General features: G+C 33.2%; 1 protein-coding gene across 3 annotated transcripts in view; it reads right to left on the reverse strand.

Moving 5' to 3' along the window:
* LOC105263052 (protein abrupt) overlaps positions 1 to 25,160 on the reverse strand; it is a 65,657-nt gene that overhangs the window by 35,704 nt on the left and 4,793 nt on the right. The window contains exon 6 of one of the 3 annotated variants that reach the window (XM_011299016.1): positions 19,435 to 24,173. The exons of the other annotated variants lie outside the window; for them this stretch is intronic. Coding sequence (XP_011297318.1) covers positions 23,662 to 24,173 — 512 coding nt within the window. The 3' untranslated portion in view covers positions 19,435 to 23,661. Of the gene's footprint in view, positions 1 to 19,434; positions 24,174 to 25,160 lie in introns of those variants that run through there. 3 annotated transcript variants of the gene reach the window in all.

Consider the following 25,160-nt stretch of genomic DNA (forward strand, 5'->3'; position numbering starts at 1 on the left):
AAATGACAGGGAGAATAGTATATTATGCCACAAGTGCGTAATGGATTTCTTGGCTCGTGGGAGGGTTGTAACACGAGCCGAGGGCGCGTTTTACAATCCCACAAGTCAAAGAACCCATAACGCACGTGTTTCGTATACTATTTTATATCATTGGGCTCGCTTCGCTCGGCAGCATCGCGGATTACGGGCACGTATGACATAAAAGAAATATTCTATCCCTCAGATTTTTATTGTTTTTGAGGATACTCGGGATGACATAACCCAGATTCCTCCCGTCATTTAGGAAGAAAAATCGAATTTTTCCGTGTAGTGATGAGGGAAAGCACAATGTACACCTAAGAAGGGTAACAGAACATTCAAACCCGCGCGTTTACATCCTTCAGCTTCGCCTCAAGTCTGTAACACACATGCGGGTTAGAATGAAGGTTTTCCACCCTTGGTGCACAATATACTATTTGGCTCGTGCTAAGTTGTGAAAGAAGCCGAAGCTGAGTTTTACAATCTCACGGGTGGAAAAACACCATAACGCACCAATTTCGTATAATATTTTATGGCATAGGACCCCGAATAATTCTGGAAACCTATGGCATAAATACATTTTCTAGTTAAAATGTAATTTATATGACTTTTTCTCTGTTAAAACGGGGAAATTTTGCGTCGAGTCGGTGACAAGCGGAAACCGAGGATGAAGAGGGATGACGGAAAGAAACGAGGGCTTAACAGCCCCTAGTGACGTAAGGCCCAAAACAAGGCCCCCACAGGGTGAATGGACAGAGTCAGAAGACAATTAAGGTTGTTGTCGCGTAGAATTTTTTTTCGACAGTTTTCGTTAAAAATTTTATGGTGAATAGTTTGAAAAATTAGCAACAAAATGAGCCTTTTTCGTTTGCAATTGACCGTTTTGAACATGAGATATAAATTTTTGAAATTCGAGTGATTTAACACGTGTTTAAATGGAGTTTTGCCGATTAGAATTTTTTAAAAATCAACGGCTCGACAGTTTCAGAAATAAAAAAAAACGTGGAATATACATCGTGGGAGGAAATACAGAAAAAAAATCAAATCGATTGACCGTTCGGTTTACGGAATATAATTATCGGAAATTCATAAATTTATATAATTGAAAATAGTTAATATGGAAAATATATAGTTATGCTTTAGCTATCCATGCACAATGCAATCAATCAAGTGAGACTATATACCGCTAAAAGATTGTGTTCTAAACTGGCCCGTTTTACAGCGGATAAACTTTTTACAGAGACTGTCGCGCGACAACAACCTTAAAGACATTCGGGCCTTGAACTGCTGGTTGGAGACCCCTTGACTGTCCTCCAACGTTACATATTTTCGTTTACTAGTGTTGCCTGATTCCGGAGCTTGTATTATATCGTATTATATTCAACTTATCAAATTATATTCTTCAAATATCTAAAATCCAAAAAAGGACTATTGCATAAATGATTAAATGTATTTGATATCAATCTTCGTTAAATTATATAGTTTATTATATTCAAGTAACTTTAGTATAATAAACTAGATAATCTCAATAATTTTTGATAATTTAAATAATTTGTGAGTCAAGTTAATGCCGCACAGTGGCATTCTATAACGACGTTTTGTGTTATTGGAATGAGCAAAACAATTTATTCGAATATACGTTGTCATTAGCTATATAAATTCTGAGTATTGCCTATAGCTGATGTGGTCTCTATGCAGAATTGATTACGCTACAAATGACATCACAGAATACCATGGAAAATGCCCATGATATTTCGCTTTTTCATTATGACTAGTTAGTTCCTCTCCGGATATTCATGTGAAAAGATTGTTTTAATAAATGATCAACTCCATTTCATGCCTTGTGTATTCCGTGTTCCATATCTTTGTGATTCCCTGATCTTACATTCTAAAAGAAAAAAATATATGAAGTAAAATAGAGATTTTTTCAGAATTATTAGGGACCGTCAAGGCCATATGGCTTGATTGAAGAAGACACCCTCATATACGGATATGTAATTACGAAAAAGGCAGTAACAAGAATCATGTGACCAAGAAAGAAAGAGAGAAAAGGATTACAGACATACTGTAATACAGTCTCTTTACTCTTAGCTAACTTTTCTCATTACTCGTTGTTGGATACGGTGCCCAGTTTCCGGGTGCATTAGTGCGACAGTTCTTGGAATGCCTTTATATTACTCATAAAAAACAATAACGACAAAATAAATACCAACAGAAGACGAGATTTCTGTGTATTACTTTTTTTCCGTATTCTTTTCATTCTCGGTTTATTGTAACAATAAGTAATACTTTTGAGAACTTTTCAGAATAGAGTGTAAACCATACAGAAGAAAGTGAAAAAACTTAGAAAAATGTCGACCCCATGAACTATTCTGAATACATAATAGCATAATGTTTATTGGTGATAGTACAATTTTTTTTTGAGTATTCGTATTACTATATTCACTTAAAGAATTTCCCTATGTAATACATCTACCATTTTTTTTTATATACAAAATTAATAAGTACTCATTAATGGACATTTTTTTTGGAAAAAAATGGCAATGTTTGCAGGACACAATATTTTTATTCTCTGAGACGACAAACTTACTATGTCTTACTGTAATTTTTTGTTGTACACCGTCGAACGGATGAACGAGTAAAAAAATTTCCAATCGGGATTTATTTATCCCAAAAATTCATCAGTTAAATGGTTTTATTTTCATTCGATACCTTGTATTTTTGGAGATTAGGAATTAACGATAGACTTTACTGTTATTATCAGAGAGATTATTTTTGAATGCCACGAAGTTCAAAACTCTGATGTACAGATTTAAATGTACCGTGTTTATCCGAATCCCTGAAAAAATATCCCGGAAAAAAAATCCCGGAAAAAATATCCTCTGAAAAAATATCCCTGGAAGAAATATCTCCGGAAAAATTATCCCCAAGAAAAATTCTAATATTTAATTCCTAATAATAAATATTTAAAAATCCTAATTTTAATAATTTACAAAATGCATTTTAGAAAAAAATTTCTTTATTTATTATGACATAGAAAAGGGTTCAGGGTTCGATTCCCCATGAAGTTAAAATCATCGTTTTTTTTCTCAAATTTTCATTTAATGTGTTATGTGGGGAGTGGGAGGGGGCTTCGCCCCCCCCCCCCGGCCCCCCCTTCGCTTCGCCCCTGGACCCCACGGGGGCTCCGCCCCTCGACCATGCATTTGTTAATTTTCAAGATCAGGTTTGCAAGTTGCCAGCACAAGGAACTTTTTTTTATGGCAATCGCATTTTTTACCCCAAAAGCTTGTTCTCCTTGATGAGTTGTTTTCACGGCTCAAATCAACCATGTTAATTCCTTCAATTTTACTCAAAAAATGGAATGAGTTCTGTTATCAAACTGAAGATTTACACACCCTTGTTGCGAGTCCGCGCGGATAATCTTTCCAAAAATCCATTCACTCACCGTACCTGTGGAATGTAAACTATGACGAATTCCCTATTACCTCGAGGATTTTGATGTTTGAAAGAGTTTCGATTCAATCATAATCTAGTTAATATCATCTGTAATTTCATTGAACATGGACTCATAGAAGGATTAGGATTAGTTAAGGTTACATAGCCTCGGCAACTATTACCTAATCACGCAGTTAAATAGCACCAACTAAATCGTGCGGTGACAGTTACCCAACGGTTCATTTCAAAGGTTAGGATTGATCTAACGGGCTGATTAGGTAATAGTTATCAAGTGACTAGTTGGTAATACGAACAGCACAGATACAGTGTGTTCCTCAACTAGATGGCGCGTTGAATCAACTGCAATTCGATAACTATTACCAATTGCTCAGTTGTTTTAAATGGTTTTCGGTTCGTGTCAACAAAAGAATTTGTTGAATTTCGGGGTTTTCCCCAAGTTCAAAATGCACTCTTCTAGAGTTTTGTTGCTGTGGGACCTTTCCTTTATGTTATGACAAAAAAAGCGGGTTTCTCATTGCGGATTTTTCCCAAAATACATCTGGCGACCAGAGAGGGTCAAGGAAGACCAAAATCTAAGGGTTGAGGGTGGAAGAAGAAATTATATTGCCCACTGGAGAAGAGTTTAACGTGGGCCTCACCAGTAATGTTCAGTTAGTTCGTTGTAAGTCTTCGCTCAGTAAAGTACCTCTTAACTGTCTAGAGTCTTATGATTTTCAATAATAATTGTCAGTCTCAAAAGTCTCCAAGTGTCTCCATTTATTTCGATCTCCATAATCCAAATGAATTCAATAAAATCAAATACGGTTAAAATCGGTGAATAGTTGAATTCACTGTTATTGTCGTACTTATAACTAAATGCCCGGTTTCGATCAGCGAATAAAACAAAAATACTCAACCGAATACGACAGGTTTCTACAACCTAATCGTTCTATCAGTGCATCGCGATGTTCTCAGCGAATGAATTAGAACAGCGCTGAGAATACTATCGAGCTGCTGCTCGGACATACCAAAAATGATACCCTAATTGCCGACGTCATTCCGCAAATGCCGTAGACACAACTGTCATTTTTAGGCAAGGGAAAAATCATTGCTGGACGCAACACATTGATGATCAGCATCGATGGGAAATGATCATGTGGTGGAATATCGTGCATGAGCAAGTCCATACTTTATTGATGGTAACGTTATACTGATCAGAATTACCTGCAATTCTTGTGTAATCAGTTACTAGTAATGATGGGAAATGTGAACTTGCAGCCGAGACAGAGAATGAGGTTCCAGCAGGATTGCGTTCCACCTTATTTTGCTCATGGCGCCTTCCCGAATGGTTCCCTTAGTCTTTACATTCCCTGACCTCCACGATCACTCGATCTTACGCCACTTAAGAACTACGTGTGGAGTTTTGTCGGAGATATTGATGACGTGAATCGCCTGACCACTTCGGCAGACTTACAAAGACGTATCACGAAGGCTTGTACAAGCATTACAGCTCAAATTTTTCGAAGAGTTGTAGGAAATTGTGCTGTGTTTGCAAGTTAATGGGAACATTGAACAATTAATGAACTCATGAGCACCCGAGTGACAATTTAGCTCAGATCCGGATCAAGTGCAGATCAAGTCAAACTTGATCTTGGATGAGGTGCTGATCCTACAACTCGATCAGGACTTGATCAAATATGATCAAACGTGCCGAACACGGGTTACCCTGATCAGAATCTGATCTGAATAGTGGTAGGCAGATGGATCTTAGTTTAAGTTCAGGCCTACCCAATCCGAACTTGATCAGAGTAATTACAAGTGGATAGCTCAATTTCAGGTCAGGGTAATCTGATCAGAATCTGATCCCAATAGTTGCAGGCGGACGAAGTCAGTTTATGTTCCGACCCACCTGATCCGAACTCATTTTCAGGTTAGGTTTACCTAATCACAATCTGATTTGAATCATTGTAGGTGGATGCATCTTAGTTTACCTTCAGGTCCACCTCATCCAAACCTGATCAGAATGATTACAGATGAACAAACCTCAGGTTCAGATGAAGCTCACCATGTCAGAACCTAATCAAAGTAGTACGAAACAGTTTGAGCAATTCGAAGACTGATCAGTTTCTTATCAAGTTCTACCTGATCAGTTGAAACTGACCACCGCCATATTAAGTTTTGATTAAACCTCAGGCTCGCCTACCATAATTCCTACTTGGGCACATGAACTTCCAGACATGTTTTGGCTATTTTGTCTCCTTTCTTCGCGCCAGGGATGCGAGCAGACTTTATCGTTAGTTGGAGACCAGATCCTATTCTCGTCCCATTTTTCGACTAAACTCGAAAGAATTTAGATGAATGATGAAGTATTTAGAAACAACTGATCAAGGAGAACAAGTTTCAGAGTAATAAAAAATGTGATTGCCATTTGAAAAAAAAGCTCATTGTGGGAAGCTGGAAAAATTCCATGCATCAAATGTCCCCCTTGACACCCTATAACTCATATCTCCGAAAATTTCTTCTCACTTACTCCCGTTACACGGAGAGAAAAATCTGTGAATTTTTATATGGTGATTCCTATAAAAATTACTGTGCTGCCTTACAATCTAGGTGTAAACTGCAGGCCTGAGAAAAATTACTATGCCATGCAGTAACATTTCTTCATCGGCCGAGCGAAACTTCGTTATCGGCCAAATAAAAATTCATAGTCGTCGCAACAGTTACCATTGTTAAATTCAACTTCGGCAAGAATCGGAAACATTCGACGTTCATCGCTAACCAATCATATTGGGTTAAAAAATGTTTGGAGAAAATGCTGTGTAGCACAGTAAAAATTAAAAGAGAGCATAATAAAAAATACCGATCTGGATAAGAATTTTTGAAGGATTTCTATCAATTTTTATTTCAAACTCAAACAAAAAATGATAGACCTTCAAATTTTATAGTGCTGTTTAGTATATTTTATGGAACCACACATGATTAATTACGGAATGTATAAGAAAATTTGACATATTGATCGTAATTTCTATTTGTGAATCAAAGAAGTTCTAGTATTCTAGAATTTTGCACCGCGATTGTAGTGCTCGGCACAGTAATTTTTCTTGGACTTTTCTCTCCGTGTAGGAGATATTTAGGTGCATTGATTCAAATGGGACACCATATATATCAAGTATACGCACATATATTCCGACCAAAAATGAAATATATCATATACATGCAGAATATATGTGAACACATATATATTACCCACATGTAATGAAACATTGTCAAATAAGATCATATCTACACTGAGAAAAAAAATGCGGCCGTAGACGCAATATATCTCAGATATCACATAAATATTAGCATATATATGTTTTCCGTGAAGGGTTATGAAAGCAGTTGTCCAGTTTTGATTTTTCTACCCTTAAAATGCATTATCAGTTAATGAAAATACGAGTGAGTTCATAAATGAAGTCCGTGGAAACTTGACAAGGCACTTACGAGGGACACTTCTCGGTGACTTCCGAAGAGGCATCCATTTGGTTGCATTAACTATTCAAACATTCTAAAGAGGAGAAAACTCCTCCTTCCTCAGTCGTGCTTCTCGGCTCATGAATTATTATCATCCACATCTTTGAATACAAATTTACTGTTCGTACACTTTTCAGAATTTTTCTCAGATTATTTTTTCCATCCTGATTTCAACCAATCAGATAGCAATATTTGGAGTCATGTGACACCTTTACGGTAGTTTTATTTCAATAATTTCCCTAGCTACAGATGAATTATCATAGCGATAATTTCGCAGTAGCTCATAAATTGTTGTTGTCCACGTTTTTTATAGATTTTCGGTCTTCACTCCGATCGGCTAGAAGTCACAACGCACTCGGAATAGTATATTGTGAATCAAGGGCGGAAAGTCAGTCACTCAGCGATCATTATTATATATAAATACCACTACAATATCTTATGTTATAATAATAATATGAAATACATAACGTATAAAGAAAATATATACTATATACGATATGTACGAGATTTTTTTTATGGTGAAATCTTCAAGTATTCTCCCATGTGATTTGGAGGTCGCATAGATAAAAATAATAATACTCTTATCAGATTATCTACTGAAAATTCTCCCATCTTCCGAAGATTGATTGAAAAATGAATTGAATAGGGAGAGGAGTGAATACTCCTTGTCTATTTGTTATCTCCAAGTACTGCGTCCCGACTGCGGCTGAACTCCGCAATGGAAATATAATCCCATAAATACCCCTCATTTTTCAGAATAATAACAACCAGTCGTGGGAAATTTTTTTAAAGAAATCTTTTAGGACTCGCGCCCGTAATTTTACAATTTGTTAAATTCGATACGCTCGTTTAATCGAACTGAAGTTATTCGGAAATACGCGAATGAAACACTTGTAACACTTGAAACACCTTGAAACACTTGGTGTATTAATAATTGTTACTTTCCCTGTCGAAATTTCGACCAATAGAAATAATACATTTGATCTAATTTTAGAGGAAGTGGAGCAGCATTATTTGGGGTAGTTTTCGGATACTCCCCTGGTACTTCTTACTAACGAATTTATTTGGTAAACAATTAAAATCGCCTGCTGAAGATTCACAATAGTCAAACTTTGATGACATGAATGAACCAAATCTGAAAAAGGAATTGATTCGGGGAGAATTTATCAACAATTGATAAGACCTATTTATCAACAAAAGGGTACAAGTGTTCCTCAAAATACTAAATAAATTGAGTTGTTCCCCAATTAGATCAAATGCGCCGTTTCGATTGGCTGAAATTCCGACGGGTGAGTAATCCGACAAATACCTCTCGAGCTTCAAAATTAATCGGGTATTTCCCTCAAGCTTCCCTGCAAACAAACGATTGTGTCAAGTTTTGCAGGAATATGCCTCCCGCAAGCGCTCAGGATTTTTAACCCTGCCAAACTTGACATCCCCATTTGTTTACAACTAAGCTATCGGTAATTTCTAAACTCTTGGGGTATCACTACTAAATATTTAAGGACACCCAAGTTGTTTCTTTAACAGTTTTTTTCAAAGCAACATTTCAGTTTTCAAAATGTTATCCCATTTTCTATGTTGATCATATATTATTAACGAAATATAGATAAGAACGTAATTTAATGTTTTGTAAATTCATAACCACTACCTGAAGATAAATATTCAAGAGAAGTTACGAAAAATTTCACGTAGTCTGCAGACGCGAAGAGGTTTCTAGTAAATTTTGATAGAAATATGAAAGAAACTGTAAAATCTAAGAAGAATTCCACGAATAATAATGTTCAAGAATATTTACGAAACATTTTATAAATTTTACGTGTTTCTTCGTGAAATTTTTATAGAACTTTTCTCTTCACGTTGACAAAAATTGAAATATTTTTTAAATTAACAGAAGAATGGGACAGAATTAAAATCAGCGCTGACAAATATTTCGGTTTTATATTATGGAATAATTCTACCATAAAAATTTACTTTCCTCCCATCCATTTAATCTTCACATTTCACGATGATGAATGGTTCGTTGGAAGCTACTGCTTGGGACGTTGAATATTTCATGTATAGAAGCTATAATTCCATGGTTCCAATGAAAAAAGCAAGTACAATGCCTCGCACTGATCATTAACTATTTCTATTTGATAGACACTGAATCATAAATTTGGAACTTCAATCTTCTTCATTCTGTATTCTATCATGAAACTCATTCATTCCACCTCTCAATTTACATCATGCAGTTGAACTTTCATATATGGTTAATGGTTATGCATTCCATAAAAAACAAATGACTTTTCATTCGAAAACAGTCGGATCTCATTTTAGATAGAGTTACGTTTCAATTGAACAAAAAATGTTAATATCAAATTCTTTATGAACAATTGGACATTCACTAAAAACCAAACATTTGAGAACTATTTAAATCGATTGAAATATCACTTTGCATTTTTTTTGAACAAACAACAGTTTTCATCATTATTATTTCGTTAACCCTCGAAAAAATTTCGTTAACCCTTAAAAAAATTTCGTTAATCCTCAAAAAAATTTCGGTAGGAAAGCAAAAATTTGAATTGTTTGCAAGCGCTCGAAAGATATTTTATCGATTAGTGAACGTTCACTAAGTCATAGAGTGCGTTATTGACTAAAAAGTTCAACTCAACATCCTCAACAGCATTTGGTACAGCATACAACTTCTTCAGATTTTACCCAATGAAATTTACGAAATCAAAAATTCGTGTAATTGTTTAGGTATCAAAATCCCAATATTAATTATTAAACGAAAACAAAACTTTTTTTAGTTAATTATCTAAATAATTAACATCCATTTGCAACATACAAAGCTTTGGGTATTTTACAAAAAGTGCGTAATTTGAGAAATTAACTTTCTTTTTATTTTTTTATTTATAATTTGATAAATTTTGTTGAAAAAGCGGCGAATGAGGGATTAAGGGCGAGGATTATTCCTGGGTTCGAATACTCAGTACATTAATTATTCGAGGCCTTGGAGTGGGACTTGATGAACCCTCTTTTACCGTCAATTTTTACCTGGGTTAAGTTAATATTGAAACAATAGGTGCGTTAATGGCAAATACTATGTACGGTTGTTATGCCGTACTTCCGTACGTAAATGCGCGGAGAGAAAAATAACAGAGAAATTACTGTGCATTGTACAATAAACGAAATGCATGAGGTTTTTATGGAGGACGAAAGTAAAAATTATAGTTGGCACAAAGATATTTCATCACGAACGTTCATCAATTTTTTTGCGTAAAACCTAGAAAAGTTCTGTGACAATACTGTAAAATTCTTGACTGCCTGAATTTTTAAAATTCAATCATCAATTCTCTGATAAGTACTCTATCACATATGTTTTTTCAATTTTTTTAAGATCTTTAAGATTTCATTTTAAGATTATTTTAAGATTAATTTTAAGATTTTAAGATCTGCAAACATATTTTTATTACCATTTTTAGATTTGTTTATGAAAAAAAGTATTTTAAATTGCACTTTGTGATAAAAAAAAATCGTAGCATGAATGGATCACTCTTTTGCAGTAAAAAAGTATTCCATTATTTTTCCGACACAACCAATATTTTATATTTATAGTTATAATTCCAAGTTGATATGTGCATATTTGCCAAGGCTAGAGACCCTACAACGATGTTTTGCCAAAAATAGAAAAGTCAAAATAATGTGTACCGAGAAAAACAATTAAATAGTTTTGCAAATATTTGCAAAAAACGTTTGAAAAAGATATGGCTTTTCCCGAGAACTATTGCATCGATCAAGCCGATTCTGCGGCCGAAGTTAGTTCTAGTTAGGACTGATGATGTGACAAAATTTCAGATTTTTTGAAATTTTTTTTGTTCTCTTGTTACTCAATTTTCTAAAATTCAATTTTCGAAAAGTGGTGAAAGGGAGGTCATAGCCATTGTCGCCAAACTTCATATGTTTAAGTTTCATACCGTTCTTCATAATTTCCAATGAAAATCAGAAAATGTCAAAATCGAACGATTCCAAAGCTTTAATTCGGAAGCAACAACAAAATATTATTCAGTCATATTAACCCCACGGCAAATTGACAGATGTGAAATGTTTATTTCTTAACTATGAGTTTCATCTGATGCAATTCTATTGGCCGGAAAAATAAATTCTCGATAACCAGACATGCTTCAAAAATATCTGGAATATTTTCTTGCAACGTCATAAAGTCATTAAGTTTGTTAGGAAAAATCATTCACGAAAACTTGACTCCGTGATTTGTTTGCAACGAGTCTATCTGGAAATGCCCGATAATTTTTAAGTTTTTATAGTACTACGAGAGATCGTACCGCGCGCAAGCGCGCGAGTATGAAACGATTTCTGTAAGAGAGTCATGATTTTGTAATCTCGCGCCACTATAGGCGGACCAATAAGAATCTCGACTTCATGATTTCGAGATTTTCGAGATAATCGATTGTGTCAAGCGTGTGCCTTTTAGAATAGGATCAGTGAGAATTTGGCTGATAGTCCATCGCTGGTTCGCCGTAATGAAAAATTTTGCAGCTCATCAAGCCGTCCAACAAATAGAACTTTCCAACTGTAGTCATTCATACTAATATTCAAATAACTTCGATAATTAATACTGTGTCCATGCATTAAACTCTTCTTCAAAGGACGGTATCTAGTCTACTGAAGTTAGCATAAGGTGTTTCTTTGATTTTAGGAGTGGGGGACATGATTACAATCGATAATCACCTGGACTGCGGACGCCCAGGGAAGTAAAAACTTACGCTAACAAATTGTATTATAATTTTGCAACTTGTCTGCCGAATTAGTGAAGAGTTGGGGTGTCAATCACGACCCGGGATCGATTGGTCGTCGTAATTGTGATGGATATTAATCTCGATATATTCGGATCTCCAGTGAACCTTGGGCAGATTGATCCTTATGATCTTTATTTCCTATTATGAAAGCCGAGACATATCAATAAAGTTCGTCTAAGCCAAAATATCTTGTAACACGTAAGATTGATTCCCTATTGGTCAACTTTAAGCGGGAAATTTAACTTCGACGCGCGGAGTGCGCAGTAGATTTCGTTATAACTGGATCCAGAATCAGGCACTGGAAGATTGAGGGTATTCCGCGCGTTTGTGTGTTTCTTGAGGAAGTTACGGGACTGATTATTAGTTCAGGAAGTTAAGAAGTTTAAGTTTGGTCAATGCTCGGGTGAATTGCCTGCGGACTTTGCTGAGTGGTGAAATACCAAATATGGTCTATCGCATTGGATGAAACCGTGGTGAGAATTGGATAAATATGCATAATACTGAACTTTGATAAAATTTATTTGATACCTTGACTACCGGCCACCCGACAATAATAAGGTGGAGACTAGATCGAACATGATCTCTGTGGGGTTCATACCAGCTGCGCCCCCGTCGTGAACCCTTGGTCACACTATCATTTCGTTCTCAAAATCATATCAAGTGTTTTTTAATTTATTAGACTACAGATAGAACACCCGCTTGCGCGTGTATTACAATGTATCTTTTGTCACAGATTATTAATCTGTAAGATTATACTGTTAAACAACTATTCGAAAAATTTCATAGAAACACCTTAGAATGTTTAAACGTAACACATTCATATGATTTCGAATCGTTATTATTACTGGGAAGTCAAATAGATTCTGAACTCTTCAGGCATTACAAATTTTGAAAAATCTTGAAGTAAATTCAAATAGATGACGCTATGTATATGCTCCATCAGAAATTTCGTCCACAGAACAGTACATACGCACCAATGAAAGATCAAGTATGAGTGGGAATGAGTATAAGTCGTGACCAGTAAACAGTGAGGAATGAGTGTGATACATTTTAAGCTTCAACTATTGAGAGTTTCCATTCGATTCGATATAAATGTCCATCTCCCTTTTAGATAGGATATAAATTTAACTTATAAAATTTTATTGAATTTATATATCTAAGCGGGAGGAGAAGATTTGTCTCGTACACCTACACAAGGACCTATCATGCAAAATGACGTGAATTGAAGTATATAGATATCAAAAGTTGAGTTGTAGGTCGCACATAGTAAGTCAGGAAAATGTTGTAAAGAGTGATAAAATGATCATTTACCGTGGACGAAGCCGTAGAGGGAATTGTGTATCGAAATTAAATTCTTGAATTCATTTTCAATAAAAGAAATAAATTCTCAAAAACAACATCGTACTATATTTTTTACACCAGCTATTTGAGATATTTTCAAATTTCCAGGAAATTCATCGGTATAGTTTACGGTCTGATTACGGGAGAGAACGAGAATTTTATGGATTTTTCCTACCATCGTCCTATCTTTGTTCTTATTAAAATTGGTGTATTATCAATGCAAAGAGAGAAAATCCTATGAATTTTTATAGTGCGATTCCGATAAAAATTACTGTGCTGTTTTACAATCTCGGTGTAAATGGCAGGCATAAGAAAAATTAGTATGCCACCCAGTAAAATTTCTCTATCAGACTAGAAAAACGTCTTTATCGGCCAACTAAAAGTTCAAAGTCATTACAACAGCTACCATCGTTAAGTTTTCATCGCCAACCAATCATATTGGGTTAAAAAATGTTTTGGAAAAATTGAAAGAGAGCAAAGTAAAAAATACCGATCGGGATAGGAATTCGTAAAGGATTTCTATCAATTCTTCCTCTAAAGTCAAATAAAAAATGATAGACCTTCAAATTTTATAGTTCTGTTTACTAAATTATATGGCGCCACATAGATTAATTATAGAATATATTAGAAAATTTAAGATATTAACAGCCATTTTTATTTGTGAACCAAAGAAAACTTCTAGTGCTCGGCATAATAATTTATCTTAATGTTTTCTTTCTGTGTGAAGACTGTCCACTCCCTTTTTTGAATCAGAGGAAATCACACTATTTCGAAATTTCAAAACTCTTATCGAACTGGAAATTCATTATTATTCGCGGTTAATTTATTATTCTGCGCTATTTACTATTGTTGATTGCCTAAAGAGTAAGTTCCTTTTAGTCAAGATTATTTTTTTTTAACTCGGTGTTTTGGCTTTCAGTAACATTTTATTTAATTACTCCAGAAAATTTGGGAGTTGTAAAATCCTTTAATTGTGAAAAACCAGGTAATCGTATACTATCCGTTGAAATATCTGAAGGATCACTTGAAAATGTGATTTGCATAGAATCATCTCTACTTTTTGATTATATTAATTTCCATGGAAATAGAGTCAGTTATTTATATAATACACAGAGATGGAAAATATTGAATTCAATACAATTTGAATTCGGTTAGAATAATGAATTCGATAATTAGAGATTTGATACAGTCGATTTGTTGAATTATTTTATCAGGTTGTTTAACAACGTAGAATCTGATGGAAAGAACATATATTTTTTCACTTCACTTCGAAGCTATAAAGTGCTGAGTCGTAGAGCAATCCTTTAAATTTAGACGACTATTTCGACAAAAACTATTATCTCTGGCTCTTCATGCGGAATGTGATAATGATGCCGAATCAAGGAGTCATTCGTGCGGGTTGAAGGAATATAAATGACAATAATCGATCGCCTAGTAGAAAAGTGCTGGTTCAACAACATACCGTCAATGGCCGAAATAATATCAAAACGAAAATGATGAAAATAGAATGAGTCTAAATATTTTTAAGGAATTTTTATCAACTTTCTATAATTATTTCTCGAAAACAACACAGACTATCGATGTATTTCCTTCTGACTGTATTCAATGATGGGGCTTCTACTCCCAAACAATTTTCATTTAAGGTTGTTGTACCGTAAAATTTTTGTTCAACAGTTTTCGTTAAAAATTTTATAGTGAATAGTTAAAAAAATTAACGATAAAATGAGCCCTTTCGGTTTCCGGTTGACCTGTTTGAACTTGAGGTATAAATTTTAAAAATTTAACACGTGTTTAAATAGTTTTCCTGATTAGAATTTTTTAAATATCAGCGGCTCGACAATTTTCGAAATACAAAAAAATATGGCATATATATCATGGAAGGGAATACGGAAAAAAAATCAAGCAATTATGAATTATAAATAAATATAAATTATATAATTGAAAATAGTTAATGTGGAAAATATATAGTTATGCTTTAGCTATCCATGCACAATGGAATCAATCAAGTGCGACCATATACCGTGAAAAGATTGTGTTCTAAACTGGCCCGTTTTAGTGTATAAAATTTTTGCAGAGACTATCTCGATACAACAACCTTAAACACCATCAAACCGTTGATATTCAAGAAATCCGTGACGCTCCATCAACTATTCATTTGCTTTCAATAATTTATCAACACTCGTCGATTTTGGTAACCGTTTGTACTATCAAATTGAAATTGGTCTTGAAAATTCAAGAAAAATGAAAATAGTTCATTATAAAATTTTAATTAATTATTTTCTGATTGTCCTTGTAGAACTTATCATTTATTGAGGAGCGTACGCAAATTGAGGGGTTAATCTGGATTGTTTAGAGCCCACAACCTTCACAAAAAATTCGGGAAAAAGAAAGAAACGGTTCATGTCCCCTATACACTATAAAAATAATAATAACCAATTTTTTTTATATTACGGCTTTTTCTGACTCCCTTTTTTGGCTCATTGGCTCTATCCCACCCTATGCATGTGGCTGTGGATCCTACACTGTACCGTATTCACTTTCCTACAGAGCATAGAAGTGACATGGGAAACCACAGGAAAAACCATGTCGGTACAGACGGTTCCTCTATTAGCAACCTCCCGCTTATCAGTGCTTGTTGAAAAATTCGATTCAACGGAGAATCGAACCAACAACTTTCACAATAATAACTAAATTGTTGATCAGATGGGGTAACCAATTTATCATGATTGTAAAGTTGATCGACAGTCCAATGATAGTACAGTGTTCGGTTTATTGATCGAATATCGTATACTTTGTGAAATTTGCCTGCAGATTACGATGATCAGCCAATGGTATGATACATTGAATAGCAAGTCATGTCAAGTGAAGTCATGACAGTGTGATGAGTAGGGGCTTACCCATGAGCATCTACTTATTGGAGTGAACTGACACTTATTGACATGGGGCTAAATCCCAGTCTACAGACAGCTCTTACGCAAGACTTTATCATCGGGAAATTAATATGCACATCACCCACTTCCTGTTAATAATGGTCTTTCCTATTTTGTTGGAAAAATCAAGGGAGAATCTTCTACATCCTAGTTTCAAATATCAATAGAAACACCTGTGAAAAAGTAGGATATTTAATGTACTTTGTGGTCAATTTGTAGAACAACGAAAGAAAGATTTTACTTCATCCCATCTTCAACACAAATAACGAGACATTGTAATATTTTTAGCGGACAAAAAGGTGTTGGTTTATTACTTGTAAAATGTTAGCATTTTATATAAAACAAACGCATTAACATAAGAATAGGAACATTGTAATTGCGATTTGATAATTGAATTGATTTTTACTACGTCATGAATTTGGTTCTCTGAAGATTTAGTTTTGCTCCACAATTTTTTTTCTCTTCGAAATGTTGATTTATATTTGAAGGAACAGTTATAATACCTTCATTCGCTTCTGCGTTGCGAATTCTAACGGAGTGTAAAGCGATAATGGAATATTATCAATAATATGAAAATAAACAATAATGTTACAATCATGATTATAAGAATAATAATACAACGACGATTAAACACACACGTTTGATTATGACAGATCTATATTGCGTTTAATAAAATATATAATATTGTATGGAGTTTCCGTCATTTGTGTTCTTTTTTCTTTTTATCTCTTTTCTTTTCTTTTGATAAGTGGTTTTAAAAAATTTTGCTTACTTTCCGTGTATTTACATTGCCGCAAGATTGAAAAAATGTTGATGTTATAGTCAATCCAATACTCTGTCGTTATTAACTGGATTTTTGTTACAATTGTTGCGCTATGAGAGAATGGTTAGTTTGAATAAAATTTTGATAACGGAATTCACTAAATAATTTCGAATTTAACGGATCATTGCAGGCATATGATCATCGAAGTAGCAAATTGAATGAGACATAATTTTAGATGATTGCGTTGCAAGGAACAATTCGTATAAATTTACGTTTACAATTATATCAATTGGGGATAATCATTGTTTTGTTGACTACAGCCATTTCTAAACTCCGTTTTTGCGATTACTGTGAGAAGTGTGGAATACATTATATACTGAGAATTATCTTTTTTTGTTTAATAATGCTTAACTTTTCCTTTTCGAATTGGAAAATTTTTGGAATGAGAATTCTTCCAAAGAAAGAGGTGCAACTGAAAATTGTATTACACTGTTTATTTCAATCAGATTTTTATCTCATTTGTCTGGTATTTTATTGTGCATTTATCTTTTTGATGTGTAGCTCATTCTGTTCAGATAATTCGACATTAAACCGAAAAAATAAAAACATTTTTCTCCTCAAATTTCAAGCAAGCATTCTCGTGGCACCGGAAATATCACAATTGTCAGTTTTTCAAACCTTTTTGTCTTTTTTTTTCATCATTTTCCCTAACAAACGAATAAATTTTTGTCCGTCTACTCATAGCGAGTATTTTTTTTTACTTTTAGGTCTCTCTTTTTGCAAAATTAAATTAAAAAATCTACGCAGTCTTCTCGCATATTTTCGAATTCCGAATAATCACATGACTTTTTATTACACATGTTCACTTTTTCTTTCAATTTCATTTCCGAACATTCTGGTTCAACTTGTCAGATTATCTGGTCAGAAATACCACCCTGCTCCAAACATTTTGTTCCTCCGTCTCACGTTCATTATTTTTTTTGCTTTTTTTTTTATTTACCAATGAAAATACATATAAACGTGAACCTCTTTCGTATCTTTAAAATTCAGTCATTCGAAATTACTTGCTTATGTTACTACTTAGTATGATAATTTAATTAAATTGGGACTAATAGGACGAAAAGTTTTTTTCTCCAAATCCCAATTTGTCGCTTATACATTAATTACTTCGGTATGCCGTCTTTGAATAAATATTTCATGATTTTTTTTCTTATGTACGTTTTTTCTGCGATTTACACTTCAGTACATATAGCGTGACTAATTCAAAGCGAAAAGAGATTTTACGAGTTTAATTACCCTCTTTTTTTAACCCTAAATAAGTTCATGGGCCTTAACTTTTACTTCGTTTTTGACTCCAAACATTTCTATTTACATTTCTAAGGTCCAGTTAGACCGAATTCAGTTGAATGAAGAGGTAATTTTACGGCCAATTAGAGCACAAGGCGGAAATAAAACGATTTTCCTTTTTAAATAATTCAGAGAACTTAGTGCAACTGGACCTAGTGGCAATTTCGTTTCTCTTTTCATCTTCCAAAATTTGTGAATGGTTGAATTTATTGATTTATCATTTTGTCAATACTTCGGCTCCAAACTTACTACATAACTAGCCACTATTGAAACAATTATTTTTCCAAAATATTAAAACAGTAGTTTACGTGGAACTAAAATGACAAATCATAAGAGTTCATTCGTCTTGTGAAAAACAATCTAAACTTACGCATTAATTTATGAGTTAATTAATCTTATCCGGACTGCACATATTTTTGTCAGAAAATACTGATTATGAGAATATCCGAATAAACCGAGACATTCTCATTTTTGTTTTATTACAAAAAGCTCAAAATGACTAGATGGAGGAAATCAATTAATTACTTTTCCATACTTGAATTAAAGTTAAATATGTCAAGCTCGTCCGAATAAGCTTTTACAGTTTTTTTCGATTACATATGCTTCAATTGTAGTATGCAAAAAGGTTTTTTTTATTATTTTTATATTTTTTTTATATTTTTAGTTTCGTTAGCGTTAAATTTTCCATCGACTTGTTTGTTATTAACTTAGTTCCTACATAATTACGGGTATTCCTTCCTGATAATGATAACTAGCGTGCGAATACAAGAATAACGTCTTCTAAAATGGCGATACGAATGCGAAATTTACATATATACAGAAGAGAAATTGGAGAAATGTAGTTTCATAATTATTTTTCGAGATTTTTCTGCTTATTCGTATCGGTTTTTTTTTTCATTTTTTCGCCTTTATTTCCATTAAAGTTGTTAATGTAAAATAAACTTTCTACTGCTATCGAAGGAAATAAAAAGGGCAGTCTTCACCTCCTAAATTAATTTTTAAACGATAATGAACAGGAAAAATCGACTGCAAATAAACATTAATATCTCAAAGGAATATCTCCAAAAACTACCCATTTTGCTGCGCGTGATTTGCTGAATATGTCATTCGCTTTAGGTTTTTCTTTTTTTTTTCATCTTGTTTATCATTTTTTTGTTCCACGAACATTGAATTTTGGTTTTTGTTATCATGAAGAATTTTTCAAGTTTAGTCATGTTCAAGTTTTCTTTTTGGTTTTTTTTTTATGTGAAAAGAATCATAGAAAATTATCACGGCAAAAATAAAAAATTTCCGGCATTTTTTGTTTGAAAAAATGATAAATTCTATTGCGACCTTCTACTATTTTGTTTTTCTTTTGCTTGTTGTGTACGTTAATGCCCAGCGAAGTAGTCCATTCTGTCGTAATGATGAAAAATGATTAATTAACAACTATTTTATGCAAGGAAAATTCTGCAACGTATCACTTCTGATATTATGTTATTGTTTCTGTGTTTTATCATCATTCTCTGTTCCAAAGTAAAAGACAATCTCGGACGATGAATCGAATGGTCTAACATTTATTTGTTGTTCCTTCTAAAAAAATCAAAGGCTTTGTTGTTCGGCTGATAAACTCTGTCTTACAATTAATTTAATTATAGTTCTTTTTCTGTATATTATTAAATATCTGTAAATAATCGATGCATCTCTGTGGTATGAAAAAATAGATTGTGATCATGCATTATATTCACAAGTGAAATATACGATAATTATAATTTTTCCATGTTTGTTTCATCTGATCTTTTAAAAAGTCACAATGTTGAATTATAATATTATCGTAGAGAGTTCACTTTGCGTGTACGTCACGGCCATCGACTTTATCATAATCTATGAATTATTTCATTTTATTAGTTGGCTTTGAAACAAGTACTTTGAAGTAAGTAGTCATATAGGCCATTTCAGTCATTGATTCGCTGTTATGTACTATTGGTTATTTGTTTATTTATTTTCAGGTTGTTGCTCATGTGCTATTGTTGTATGTGGTTGAGTACGATTCATTAACGCCCGAGATTACCGAGATTGCAATGAAACACTGCTTGGTAAATGTATAACAATATTTATAATATGATATGCAACATTTATTATCTAATTCCCTTAGATCGGTACTAAATTGTTTGCTGGGCATTTCCCTAATTAACGAACAAAATTGTGTTATGGTTTACTGATACAATTCAATAGTGCATTTTACTTTATTGATTCATTTTTCATTAATTTTCTTCTGCGGTAGAAAACCATAATTCTTAATTACATAAGTAACAGGTAATAAAAAATTGGTTAACGGTTGTTTTTCTGTTTTTTTCTTTCTCTAAAATAACTCTGCAGCTGTTGCAAAGTATTTTGAACGGTTTTCTGGTACTAGTGTTTAAGTTAAAATTCTTCCTGCATTTATTCTTCCCATTTTCACAGTATTTGTTTTTCACATTTTCATGTAAATATATTATCAATAGTTTATATTTGTCATCTGCATTTTGTTTAAAGTTTGATTGTATGTGAGGTAAGGGAGCCGTGTTAGTCCGAATAATGAAATATTTTGAGAATTACAGAAATAAAATGTTTAAGTACAAAAATTGTGAAAAAAAATGGCCATTCATTAATTTTATTATGTTCTGTCAACTGCAATTCTCAAAGTAGTTCGTATTGTGGAACTATTGTCATCTGTAAAATATAATATAAAAAATCCTGAGTTGTACTGTGGTGGTACTATGGTTATGGAATTACGGTGAAGAAACTCAATGCTGACTGAGTCGATCAATCTTTATTAATCATTGATAAGTTGGATGTAGTCGTGAGTTTTTAAAATAGAATTACCACTTATACCATATCATGTTCACCATTATAACAAACAATAATGAAGAATAACTGAGAAATTTATTGAACTTAGAATCCGTGAAACTTTAATATAAAAATGTTGCTGTAACAAATCATATGAAATATTGTCTACAGTCAGCACCGATTTTCGACCATTTTTATTAATATACTGATTATTTTCATCTATATTTCATTTCATTCTTTTAATTAAATCTGCATTGTTTCTCAATCACTGTTTTTAATAATAAATATCATTACTCTGTTGAGCTTGTATTTCGATTGGCTGTATATTGCAATATTGGTGTGCATTGACGGTGAAAAATATAGTTTTCATCACTGGTAGGTATTATTAGTTTCTTTGTGATTTTATCATTTTTTTAATTATTATTATTCTCATTTGTTTGCTGTTTTATGAATTTTCATTTCCCATCGCACATCGCGCTGCAATAAATTCATTAAAGTAAATATAATTCTCTGTAAGAATATAATATTGTTGTAAATATCTGTAGTCTGTGTAACACTGTATAGCAATCAAATGAAACAACAAGTTTTCCTTTCTTTTTTTATTCCACTATTTCTTTTTTCCTTTCGGCTATTATTTTTCTCCTGTTCATCTGGCTTGCGGAAATATTAATCAGTACGTGGTGGGATGGCTGCTCCACCTACGGCATTAATTAGTCGTTCTCTCCTTTTTATTTATTTTTTTTTTTCATTTTTTGCAGTTTTTTCCATTTTTTTCTTTTTTCGTCACTTTAATTGACGATCCATTTGACACGAGCGCACGCACATTTTATTCATATTTTCATTCCTCGAAATATTCGTTATTTACAACTAACTATATTGTAACGTGTGGATACATTCTTTAGCCCATTTGTAGGCGCTACGGAAATTTTTTATTTGCAACTATTTTAATTCAGCTCACAGAGCGTTAAATTTTGAATGTAGCGTGTCTCGTGTCTCCTCATCGGTTCCCGACCGCATGTCTTCCTTACTTCTTAATACACAATTATCAGCCTTATCACTTTAAAAAGACTATACACTAAAAAAAGTCATCGATTAAAAGTATCAATACGTTCCCTATTGAATCACAAGTTGATTACTTATAAAAAAAATAACTAAAAAATCATAAATCCTACATTTTTTTTTTCATTATCACAAATCATATGCTAGGCAATTTTTATCGGAAAATTATGAAATCTGATGGATTTGTGGGGTGTAAAAGGCAGGAGCCCTCACAGTTACCATTAAAAATTATTTCAACGCATAGCAAAAGAATCATTTTATGAGGTCGGCGGTTGGTTAATGAATGAATTAATTAATTAATATATAGAAACCTGAGAGAATTCTTTTGTTTTTGTGAATTTCTTCTCCAAAATTTTGCCCAATTCTGATTGCACGCACATGAAAATATAAATATATTACCTTTTCCAGGGAAAAATAATTTCTACTAGTCAGTTTTGTACTAATGGGAGTAAAGCTCAGTAATAACGGAATGTTTTACGTGTATTGGAATTTTATCCATATGTACGAGTAGTGGAAGTATGAATGTCGCAATTATCATTAATGTAGAAATTACTCTTATGATTCCAGTGAGAAAAATGATACTTTTTTGCATGCTTTGCTTACAAAAAATGCCCTTTTTTCATCAGTACTATAAAATTTTATACGATACATGTGGAAAAAAGTTTTTCCTGGTTACAGCTCTCACCATCAGCTTGACCTGTAACCCTCATACCCGTGAAAACACTACTTTTTTCACTTACATCGTCATTTACTGTGACGCGAGATAGAGCTAATGACCAAATTTATGTGTAGGGATTTTATTTTTATTCGACGAAGGGGCACTTTGAATTGAATTTCATAAAAAATTTTCTAGGACCGGTTTCTGTTTGCTGAAGAGAAATTCACTTTTCACTTCAGAATTTATGGAAATACACATTTTTTCTCCTATTTGAGATGGTTCAGTATCAATACGGAAAACATAATAGAATGAGAGCTTCACGATTATTGAAACTAATTGAAGGAATGAATCTTGAAAATGTGAATGTAAAATTATCGCAATTGAAAAAGATCGAAAAATACGCTTCAAGATTTTCAAAGAAAAAATACGTTTCTAAAGAAAGAAAAGCAAAATTTTCATTCGAGATTCATTCAATAAATACGCCTTTGTGAGAAAAGGAAGTTAACTATTCAATGTGAATTACAAAACAGTAGATGTATAAAAAAAAATTGAATTTTTAAATTTGAAATTTCTACGCGTTCTTTTTTTTTTATATCTGATGAATTTCCCTAAACCTTTTTCTTTCAAAAATATTTATAAAATAATCTGATGCAAATTCATTTTGAACTTTATCTCATCCTTCGGAATCTCCCGACTGGAATTCACCATTCAACAACTAATGGAGCTTCAACTAGAAATTCTCCAATTACTACGTGCACAGAAAAATTAAAAATCCAATACGGCAGCAACAAAATTCTCAATACTCTCATATTAGTAACTATTCCTGATATTTCTTCCCGAGGTAATAGCATTGTAATAATAATTTTGAACTCTACCAACGACTTTCCACCAATTAAGCGTTTTAAGCATTAAAATAAAAACAAAAGAAAATGCCTTCTTACATTTTTCATTCATTAACCCCCCATCAGATTAGCCTCAGCCGTAGAATTAGAAAGACGCATTGAATTGAACAATATTTCCAAAATTCTTGGACTCATTGATCTGAATGACCTCAACGGGATAAGCACTATCCCCAATCTGTGCATGATAAGCTCTTAACTTTCCCTCCCCACCGCCGTTACTATCATCATTACAACTCTGCTGTTGTGATCCAGGTGACGCGACATTCTGAATAGGATCATTATTCTGTGATGTATCAACACCATTTTGTACCTGTTGATGATGCTGTGCCGTTGATTGTCCCTGTACTTGTACTTTGAGCTGATGCTGATATATTTCCTCTTGCAATTGTCGATCCGATGGATTAACATCGTGGAAACTGACGAGATGACGCTTTAAGTACAGCTTCGTCTTGAATGACTTGCTACATATAGGGCATGTGACACTCTGAGGATTGTGGATGAGGCGCATGTGCTGCCGTAGATTTGACAAGTTACTGTACATGCGGTTGCACACAAGACAGGGACGTGGGTCCAGCGAGTGCAGTTTACGCAGGTCAGCTGCAACACACCACACATACTTGCTCTAACCGGACACCAAGTAATTTTCTTGTTTTTTTTTCCCCTTTTTTTTCTTATTTTTTATTTCTTTTCAATAGCCAGCCCACAGCAACGAAAACGGTTAGCAAAGAACGTTAACACAGCAAGAATTTAATTATTTGATTTTATTTTTTTTAGTCACCAAAATTGGAAAATTTATGAATTTATGAATTTACTATTGATTTCTGTGTTTTTTTTTTCATTAGTAGGATCAATCCACCACAGGACAGCAACAACCAGCGAGACAAGATCAATCATATCAGCAGTAAATAACCCATTTGTTTTATTTTGCTGCCTGGACGGTACAAATATTATTTGAGATGGATTTTATTAATGCGTTTATTTTCTATTACTTGGAATAGTATAATTTTCTTGTTTATTCAGATTGAAAAATTTGACAAGAATTTTACTTCTTGGTATTTTCTTTTTGAAAATTTAACGTAAATGAAATATGTTTTTTTTTTCTTTCATATGAGCAAATAATATTTAGAATCAAAAATTGAATGTATCCACAAAATGTAATCAGTTTCAAGGGAAAACTATATACAGGCCACATAATAAATCACCAATGAAGGTAAATGTTTGTAAAAAATTATTAGTAAAACGAATAATAAAGCGAATGGAGGTAAGAATTTAATGACAAATTTGTGCCAAAAAAAAAATGACAACATGAATGAATGAGGAAAGTAGTCTAAACGATGATAAGCATGAAGTAATTTTCTATTTTTTTTAATGTTGAAGCATTTCGCTTTCGTGGTTTATCAAATTAATTTAAAGTATTCTATGTACACGTAAGGGCAGCATTTGTTAATGTCACAATTGAGCTTCTCGTAGAGAAAAAAAATGTATATTTCTAAAACTTTCATACAAATGCAGCTGACGTAGCTGCAAAAAACTGCACTCATTGGACTAACAGAATATTTTTTTATAATTAAAAAAAAAATGGAA

The sequence above is a fragment of the Fopius arisanus genome, unplaced genomic scaffold, assembly GCF_000806365.1.
Source record: "Fopius arisanus strain USDA-PBARC FA_bdor unplaced genomic scaffold, ASM80636v1 scaffold00012, whole genome shotgun sequence".
Taxonomy (NCBI): Eukaryota; Metazoa; Arthropoda; class Insecta; order Hymenoptera; family Braconidae; genus Fopius; species Fopius arisanus.